At 44.3% G+C, this 10,304-nt stretch overlaps 1 protein-coding gene across 3 annotated transcripts in view; it reads right to left on the reverse strand.

Annotated features, from left to right (window-relative positions):
• Positions 1-9,899, reverse strand: part of SCAF1 (SR-related CTD associated factor 1) — a 30,834-nt gene extending 20,935 nt beyond the window's left edge. For 2 of the 3 annotated variants that reach the window (XM_088462587.1, XM_088462583.1), the window contains exons 1-6: positions 9,690-9,899; positions 8,542-8,723; positions 8,119-8,173; positions 4,307-4,416; positions 3,998-4,131; positions 2,715-2,839 (exon numbers count right to left, since the gene is read on the reverse strand). In XM_088462587.1, coding sequence (XP_088318713.1) covers positions 2,715-2,839; positions 3,998-4,131; positions 4,307-4,416; positions 8,119-8,173; positions 8,542-8,700 — 583 coding nt within the window. In that variant the 5' untranslated portion in view covers positions 8,701-8,723; positions 9,690-9,899. Of the gene's footprint in view, positions 1-2,714; positions 2,840-3,997; positions 4,132-4,306; positions 4,417-8,118; positions 8,174-8,541; positions 8,724-9,676 lie in introns of all 3 variants that reach the window. The other variant, XM_088462586.1, reaches the window with a different exon arrangement.
• Between the last annotated feature and the right edge of the window lie 405 nt (positions 9,900-10,304).

Genomic DNA, 10,304 nt, shown 5'->3' on the forward strand with positions numbered 1-10,304 from the left:
TATTAGAGGCACTACGGTGTGGCATACTATGAATTGGAGGCACTGTGGTATGTCAAACTATGAAGTGGTGGCATACAATGAAATAGGCACCGGAGATAGGCATGTATAGGGGTCTGATAGCATGTGGGGAAGTCTGACTGGGGAATAGTGGTGTTCTATAAAAGTTGTCATATATTTTGGTTGTGGACGATAGTCTGGCTCCTAGATTTTTTAAAAATTTGTCAAGCCCTGTTGTAAATAGCGTTTGCACCCTAGGAACAGCCCTACAGGAGCCCAGTCTCAGATGTTCAATTGCCACTAAATTCCTCTTTTGTTTCCTTACAAATGCCTAATAAATTCTTGATTCAGAGCTCCTGTCGCCGCCATGACAATATGCAAATGCCTGAGGAGGCGTCTTGTGTATAAAGCCGCCTCCTACCGGCTTCTCTGATACGCAGCTTGCATCCAAAGACACATCAGATCAGGTTGTGTACAGGATGCCGGCACTCGGGATCCCAGCAGTCAGAATTTAGACGTCTGCATCCCGGCAGGGTTAGGGCACCGACACCTGTCGGGTAAGTATCTCACCCCGGAGCCTAAACCTAACCCTCCCTCCCGCTGCCTAGACCTAACCCTCCGTCCCCACTGCCTAAACCTAACCCTCCCTCCCCGCCGGGATTATGACTACATCTCATCGGATCGACATTGCGACCATAGGTAGCAGCATCTGACATCTGAGTAACCCTCAGGATGTCTGGCAAAACTACGCTGCTGGGGCCAGTGAAACAGTGTCCTAGGAAGCAGCCACTGGCTTCGGCCTGCCCAGAAAACAGTGCCGACACACCCCATTTTCTGGAACGCTCCCCATCTCCTCCACCAAATACCTGAAGCATGTAAATCATGCTGCAGCGTCCAGGGCACTGCGACCAGGGTCACAGTAACATCACAGCGCATGAGCACTGCCGAACCTTGAAGAAGTACCTACATGTTACGAAACGTGTTGGGTTTTTATATATGCATTGCGGATAGCATTCATCTTCAAGCTCTGTAAGCACCTGGCATCTTCCAGTTTCCAGCACTATGAGGAACACAGAATCTGAAGCCGACAGCAGGGGGAAAAAGCCGCAGTGTGAATAAAAACTGCAAGATGCCGCCGATCACCGGATCCCACCTTCTACCCAGTCCCGCAATCACCCAATCATTATATCAGGCTTACACTAAACCATAAACTTTCCCAAAAAAAGAGCTTAAACATTATGTGCTTTAAAAGTAAAAGGTCTAATAGGACCAGATTATTTTTAAGACAGCCATACCTATGTGATTTAGGCCAGTGTTTTAACTAAACTTGCATAGAGTTTTGTTACAGTCACTGCACATAGGACCACAGTGCTCATCATTTCACATTGGCACTTGAATTAGATTGATTAGAGCTGCTGAGATCAGATTGCACCAGTATAGTTTTTTTTTTTTTTTTCTTACCAGATCCCCCACAAAGCCTGAAATTGATGAAAAGAGATTTCAAATAATCATTAGTTTCTTCCGCTGCACAATCCACAAAAGAACAATGCAGAACAGAGATATGTGACTGCCTGCACATATTAACCAATATGATAGGCATAATTGTAAACAGTACAGTTCGATAATTAAACCATCTTCAGGACCAAATATTGGTGGTTCCTCATCTTTTTTAATAAAACTTCATAAATGCAAGAAGCACTGGCGTAGTATATTCCTCTGCAGAGGAATCCAAAATCCACCAGGGACTAGAAGCATACCTCCCCAACATGACCCATGCTCTGTTCCAGGGCTTCCCTCTTAATTTATGATGGAAAGATTGAAAAAGCACACAATGTGGAGCAAAACTAGTCGACGAAAGGGTTACTAAAGTATCTCCTGGAATTGGTCATGTTGGGAGGTATACTTCTAGTCCTTGGCGGATCTCCTGGAATGGGTTATGTTGGGAGGTACACTTCTAGTCCTTGGTGATCTCCTGGAATTGGTGATGTTGGTGGGGTATGCTTCTAGTCCTTGGTGGATCTCCTGGAATGGGTCATGTTGGGAGGCATGCTACAAGTACCTCATGCTCCTGTACATGTGATCAAGCTACACCAAGTGTATAGACTTTCTGCTACATTGTGGAGTAAAAAACAGAATATAAAAAAAACATCTCTTGTACGACATTAAGGGTCAACGGATTATAAATTGCATAACCAGCTGAACTGCTCTGATGACTGCTTGTCAAATGCTCTTACAGTACAGTAATACAAGACACAGAAAAATAATTGGAGGATGTGAAAGCCAAACTAATGAAACGCGTGACCATTTCATTGCATTCCCCCTGGAGACAAGCGTGTGTGTTAGAGCAGCATTAGTATGTGCTTTATTTCCACAGAAGGTAGTGTAACTAAAACCTGATCACTTAGTAATAAGAATTAAGAAGAGTTTTACACCTTCAAATTACTAATTTATTGTACTGGCTTCTACACTGGATGCAATAGTAACTGAAAAGCACTAAGAAAAATAAACTAGCCGCTTGATTAGTTAAGGTTATGGCACAAAACAAAGGTAGACAGCAAACAAAACAAAAAAACAATGCACTTTGTAACATTTGCAAAAGAGCAAAGGCCAGTAAACTAAAGTCATCTAAAGGTGGTAGTAGCAATCCCGTCAAATAAGGAACTATATACACAATGAAAGTTTACCATTGTAGAACATGAACTGTCTGCACTGCTCACCTGATTTCTGGAATCTCCAGTGTCTGTCTCTACTGTACATTCCTGACTGCACACTGCAATACTCTCCACAATCCCCAACCTGAACCTCTGCCACAAGCTCAAGTTCATCCATATCCTCCAAGGGCCTTGGAAACAAAAGGAAATTTAAAAAAAAAAAAAAAAAAAAAAAAGTATAAATTGATAACACGTAATCAAGCCAGTTAAACCTAAATAATCAAAAGGAGGATGAAACAGTCTCCATCACTTCCAAATGCACTACATTGTGCACTTTTAATATATGGGCAATAAATAAGCACTTTTCCAATCTGGTTAGTCAAAAAAAATTAAAAATGGAGCATGGGACTTTGGTCGGAGCACTTTCTACTTCTTTTGTTCTGCAGATTCCACAGGGTACCAGACAGGTTCAATAAAGGGATCCAATGGTACCCTTTCACTTTTCAATTAACAGTCATGTTCAACAGTTTATGTTATACTAGCAATCTCCCTGGTTACGCACAGGAGTAAGTTTGAATTTATGTCGATAGTCTAGTTTAACTGAGGTCTTTGGAGATTGTCTTGTAGACAGTTGTTTTTCCTCCTGATGTCAACACGAATAGATTTTGTTTTCATGTGACACGCAAAAGGGCCACGTAAAGTTGTCCATGAGATAAAGAGTCCCCACTTAGGTCAACTCCAGCCACATTAAGTGTCTGTCCCTGTGCTTTATTTATGGCATAGCCAAAGTAAGACTCTTACCGGGAATGGGACTTGTTTGAAATTAAAGAGTCATTTTTTACATAAATGGGAATGCTAAAAAAAAAAAAAAAATCTGAAATTTTGTAAGAGTAAACAGGGCTTGATACATATGAATCTCTAAATGGTATAAAATAAAGTCCATAGTTGTGGTATATCTATAACGGTTTAAGCAGTATAAGCCAAGAGAGCGCTCGGACGTCCATTTTTTCCATTGACTTGCTTCACTAAAATCGTCACTGCTCAGCTCAGTTTTGCCATACATTAATGTTTCATACACCTAAACCTTCCTCCACAAATGCTCTATAGAATAGTGATAACTGCATCAAAATCCGTCCAGTGGTTCTCGATATTAGCCCGAACACACAGACAAAAGCCTACCAGGTAAAGATAGATATAATGTATGTTTAAATACCTCCCCATGTACAATTACTAAATCTGTAAACAGAGCTGTAACCATCTTGGGGCAAGACCAACCTTGGCCATAATTGGTCCAAGCACAATCCTGCCACACAGATGTGCCAAGCTCCAGCTCTTGCATACATACTCACATGTCTCCAAAATCTAAATGATCTTCTACAAAGGAGTGGAGACGAGACCATGGTGTGATTGTACTATATGTCTTTTCCATATATTCCAGGGCACTCTCCAGACCAGATGAGAGACTTTGCGTTGTTTCAGGAATCTAGAGAGGAAACGCCATGACCCATATTACAAGTCTAAGAAACTACAGGAGGTAGGACATCACTCAACAGCATTGGGAACAGTAGGTCACATACACAATGTATTGTCAATGGAGCATTCTATATGGAAGTACTACAAGTACCGTCATACAATCAGTAAGTGGTCACAATACATACAGAATTCTCATTCTCCACATAGAGAAACTTCTGCTCTTCCGGTTCTGCAGGCCTCTTCCCCGATTTCTTCTTACATGTCTTTTTTGGCTTAGGACACTTTGACTTTAGGTCTATAAAACAAAATAGTATAATGTACATAGGGAGCAAATTGCAAAATGTCCACATGTATAAAAGCAGCATATAGAAGCCAGGAGAATGACGAGGCAATAATGTAATTGCAGAATATAAAAAATAGGACTTTCAAATGCTCCCTCCTAGGGGGCTGTACTGTTCCTTATTCCAAGTTTAGCTTTGCTTTTATTTCCATTGCACAAAACTGGAAAATATAAACCTTAGCACGTTCCTTAATAATGTGTACCCAGTCCTGATGGTTGAGGCCATCTCCTATATATGCAATTTAAATGTAGCCACCTACCTCTAAACTATGTTTACATGGCAAATGGTATAAGTTGGCTTTAAATCGATCACATATTGATATTTAATATTTAGAATGTGTTTATTGACATTAATTCATATTCATTAATAGGTTGGAGAATCAGAGAATGAACATGAAGCGTATGGTAGGGTGGTAAAAGTATAATCCAGAAATCGGTTGACATGTTACTGTACAAGTAATTACAGGATGACATAGGTGCAAATTCATATTCATAAGCTATAAGCACAAATACAGAAGGACACCAGTTTTAGCATAATTACTTTACTCAAATTCACCCCTCTGATTTCATGCAGGATGCAGTTAATGATCCAGCAAAGCTGACACGCTCATAAATACCACATGGATACATCATTACACGTCTCTAACTGGTGATACCAGAAGCTGCATATAGTTTCAGCACCTGCAGCATGGACACCACATAGGGTTAACAGATCAAACATCAATAGGGGATTCTCTTCTTCGTTATAATGTTGCTGGACTCTGCTACAAGGTTGTCATTTCACTGTAATAAAGTCAGGAGAATGCCAGCAGCATGAAACTTGTGTTTAAATACTGCAGGGAGCTATTAATGGAACTATATGCAGAGTATGGTGACATAGGTTAGTGCCGTATGGCACCAATTTAGCTTTGCACTAGCACCTTTATTTTTTCACCTTCACCACACCTTTTTATATTTTGTGTAAGTTTCACGTTTTGTGTATAGAGAAGACCGTTATGGGTCGCCTTCTCCCAAAGTCATCTGAGGCTCTTTCCTTCTGGGGAAAGCTGAAGAATTAGTTCCAAGGGTAAGTTCTGCAAACATTGAGGAGAAAAGGGCAACCACAAGCCTTTCGGCGGAGGGAAGCCCCAAGATCCTTGCCCCCCTCAGGGGTCTTTTGACTCTAGGGCTTGTGGATGTCAAGGGTTCCCCCTGGCTTCAGCAAAGAGGGATCTGACCACTAGCTTCAGCAAAGAGGGATCTGACCACTAGCTTCAGCAAAGAGGGATCTGACCACTAGCTTCAGCAAAGAGGGAGCTGACCACTAGCTTCGGCAAAGAGGGAGCTGACCACTAGCTTCGGCAAAGAGGGAGCTGACCACTAGCTTCGGCAAAGAGGGAGCTGACCACTAGCTTCGGCAAAGAGGGAGCTGACCACTAGCTTCGGCAAAGAGGGAGCTGACCACTAGCTTCGGCAAAGAGGGAGCTGACCACTAGCTTCGGCAAAGAGGGAGCTGACCACTAGCTTCGGCAAAGAGGGAGCTGACCACTAGCTTCGGCAAAGAGGGAGCTGACCACTAGCTTCGGCAAAGAGGGAGCTGACCACTAGCTTCGGCAAAGAGGGAGCTGACCACTAGCTTCGGCAAAGAGGGAGCTGACCACTAGCTTCGGCAAAGAGGGAGCTGACCACTAGCTTCGGCAAAGAGGGAGCTGACCACTAGCTTCGGCAAAGAGGGAGCTGACCACTAGCTTCGGCAAAGAGGGAGCTGACCACTAGCTTCGGCAAAGAGGGAGCTGACCACTAGCTTCGGCAAAGAGGGAGCTGACCACTAGCTTCGGCAAAGAGGGAGCTGACCACTAGCTTCGGCAAAGAGGGAGCTGACCACTAGCTTCGGCAAAGAGGGAGCTGACCACTAGCTTCGGCAAAGAGGGAGCTGACCACTAGCTTCGGCAAAGAGGGAGCTGACCACTAGCTTCGGCAAAGAGGGAGCTGACCACTAGCTTCGGCAAAGAGGGAGCTGACCACTAGCTTCGGCAAAGAGGGAGCTGACCACTAGCTTCGGCAAAGAGGGAGCTGACCACTAGCTTCGGCAAAGAGGGAGCTGACCACTAGCTTCAGCAAAGAGGGAGCTGACCACTAGCTTCAGCAAAGAGGGAGCTGACCACTAGCTTCAGCAAAGAGGGAGCTGACCACTAGCTTCAGCAAAGAGGGAGCTGACCACTAGCTTCAGCAAAGAGGGAGCTGACCACTAGCTTCAGCAAAGAGGGAGCTGACCACTAGCTTCAGCAAAGAGGGAGCTGACCACTAGCTTCAGCAAAGAGGGAGCTGACCACTAGCTTCAGCAAAGAGGGAGCTGACCACTAGCTTCAGCAAAGAGGGAGCTGACCACTAGCTTCAGCAAAGAGGGAGCTGACCACTAGCTTCAGCAAAGAGGGAGCTGACCACTAGCTTCAGCAAAGAGGGAGCTGACCACTAGCTTCAGCAAAGAGGGAGCTGACCACTAGCTTCAGCAAAGAGGGAGCTGACCACTAGCTTCAGCAAAGAGGGAGCTGACCACTAGCTTCAGCAAAGAGGGAGCTGACCACTAGCTTCAGCAAAGACGGAGCTGACCACTAGCTTCAGCAAAGACGGATCTGACCACTAGCTTCAGCAAAGACGGATCTGAAGACTCCTATTTTCCTTCAATGGTGCCTTTTGACTTAGAGGGTATGGGGAGAAAGGAGGCCCTTCTCATTTTGGTGAGGACCCAGTAAATCATTAATAGCAGCTTGTAGACCCAAACCAATGAAAGAATTAAATGGACAAGCCGTTTCTTATAGCCTGCCAGTGATTTCAGCTCTAAAAAAAAAAAACACACACCCATATTTGCATGGGACCGCTTCATAAACTTAGCTACTAGTGTATTAAAACTCAATGGAAAAATCATCTTTTTCTGTCTCCTAAATAGATGAATGTGTACTATATACGGACTTCAGTTGTTGGCAACTCTGTAATAGTCGGCAACATAGTCCAGCAATTTCTCAGAAAACAGTGTCCCAACAATGGTAATATTCTGTCCCATTGATTAGTGGTTTGTGAAAAGTAAAACATGCAAAGTGTCTCATATTCTCCACGTTTGCTAAACTATTTATGTCGCAGTTACTATATTAAGCCACAATAAAAAAAAAAAACATATTGCCAGATAAAGGATAATAATGAACTAGGAGCTTGACAAGCCCATCATTCTTATCAAGCTTACCTACTGTACCAGTAGATATTGCAACATGTTTACTAACATGTGGGATGCAGGTGGTAGGTAATTAGTTCTCTGTCATTACATAGACATGATCACTGAATACAATTAGCGGCCCTGGTTAACCAATGCAGAGACTTAATGTATTTGTCTCCAGTTTCTTCTTTTTAATTATTGTTCAAAATCAATACAAATAAACCAAAAAACTTTCTGCTTGCAATGCTGTTTGCACATCCCAATGTGTGACCTGTGGTATGTAACATAGCACTGCAGAAATATAAGTGCGTACAGTCAGCAACTTGCAAACAATATTCAAATTAAAAAAAAGCTACCCTAACATTTATCAGATACGAAAGTCATGTCCTACTCATACATTCTAAACATATACTTTTTACAGCAAATTAGTGCAATGGAAGGAAAATAGGGGTATCTGCAGAGCCGAGTACCTGTAACTCTGTACAGTGTCTTCTTGCTTTCCCTCACAACTTGCTGCAAAGCTTTCTAGAATGCAATAAAACAAACATAAATCAGACCGATCCATGCATTGGGAACAAAGAAAAGGGACATATAGAATCAGATGGGTTGCTATAGGTTATAGAGGGGGTGGACAAATCCCAGGAGTCCAGCAGCCAGCGTACCTAAATAAATATAAATATTGGTGCAGAAATTGTTAAGAGACATGTCTACTGGTGCAGAGCCCTTGGCTGAAAAACAAAACAAAAAATTCTACTATCTACTAAATTTAATGTACTCCTCAATTTTAGATGGTATAACCCCCCCCCCCCCCCTCCCCGTCCAATACAGGACTTTCCCGTTCTCCAGTATTCCAGAATGTCTCTCCACACTATCTAGGGTTTAGGAAGTATTACCAGAATGATGTGCTCTGGGCACAACGCTTCTGATGGGTCATGTTGGGAGACACTGGTGCAGACCTCGCTTTCATCCTCTGTCGTCGGAGTTACTTCTGGAGTTACCTCCTCATCACCATCTTGGCTGGTTGGGTTGGGTTTCTGGTGGTCTTCTGCCATTACTGCAAGCTGGAGCAGAGTGCCTAGTAGAAATAAATCAATCTCAGGATGACACACTGACATATTTCACAATATGATGCAAATATCAGTGACAAGCAGTAACCCCCGGCAATGACGTAACCTTCATCTAAAGTCCACTGGACCGATCACACCAAGTATCTGGCTGACTGCCATGGGTCACTGTATACAAGTACTACATGCAATATTTTATTAAATATATTTAAAATGCAGTAACCTAAGGACGTGTCCGCAGGGTGGCCCCCGCTGTCACACCATCAGCTTTGAACAGAACAGCAGAGAAATCTATTTGCATTATTTGGCCCAGGCGCGTCGACGTCAGACTTGTGACGTGACAGAGGGGTCACTTTTCAGTCAAAGTAAAGCACCCAGTCCTCAGCAATGGGTGTCATTGTCTGATCTGGTTCTGTGTGTGTATGGGGGGGGGGGGGGTGTCACAGCACGCGGGGACCCATGTCACGGAATCTGCCGCTGAATAATCGCCTCAGTGTTATCTTATGCAGTTACATCACGCAGGCTATAACGTCAGCTATAAGGATTACATTGCAATAAAAGGAAGAGTCAAGAAGCAAATGCAAGTAATCACAGATAAATCACAACTGTGCAATACAGATACACATGTATATGGGGAAGGCTAGGGCATCTACACACACACAGGCTGGAAATGACATATGTTATATATAAAATAGATAATATACATAGTGAAATGTGTGTAAATGAGGGAGGAGGGTGTGTAATTTACTAATAAATCAGGAGAAATGCTGAATGCATGTGTAGATGTATAGGCCAGAACCACTCCAAAGGCCAGCAAACAGTGGCGACAATGACGAGGACAAATAGAGGGTGCCCTGTCCTAGAAATACCCCCTGATGGTGCAGCCAGTGCCCCATCCGCCAGCCCCCCCGGCAGGAAGACCCCTCCCAGCCCCCGGCCTTCTCCCCTGCACTCCTCCACTCACCGCCAGTACCTACCGAGTCACGGTGGCGCCGGGCACTAGATGTCGGCCTCCCTGGTGGCGGCCTGGGTCGGCGAGGGGCGAGTTGGAGGAATTCCCCGGCTTTACAACAAAAGGAGCTTCCCCATCCTTCCAGCGGCCGCCATCTTACCCCGCTGCTCCAGCCAGCGGCTCCTAGCAGATGCGAGGCATGCTGGGCGTTGTAGTCCCGTAGCGTAGATGGCCGCCGCGCATATCGGTGGACCGCGGTTGGGCTCAAACTACAAATCCCAGAATGCACCGCGGTCCGCTAAGGCAGCAGGATCACTGGGTGGCGAAATGCATGACGGGAGATGTAGTTCTTGTTTGCAAAAGGGCGAAGTAGCTAATGTCACCTTTAGGGGGCGGATGTACTACTATTCCCAGCATGCAGCGCGTTAGAAGGGATAAGACAGGAGTCATGCCGCAGTCAAAGTGCGAAAGGCATGCTAGGATTTGTAGTGTAGGGGCAACAATCCTGTAATTCCCTGCCAGAAACATGCTGGTACTTGCAGTTATATAGCAGCTGGAGGGACTTTGCTGATGTCCTTGTTATAAACAGCATCACCTGAATGATGGAGTGGGTTTACTTTGTGCTGCATGCTGAGAAATT

Source organism: Taudactylus pleione, unplaced genomic scaffold (assembly GCF_031769625.1).
Source record: "Taudactylus pleione unplaced genomic scaffold, aTauple2 ptg000051l, whole genome shotgun sequence".
NCBI classification, from domain to species: Eukaryota; Metazoa; Chordata; class Amphibia; order Anura; family Myobatrachidae; genus Taudactylus; species Taudactylus pleione.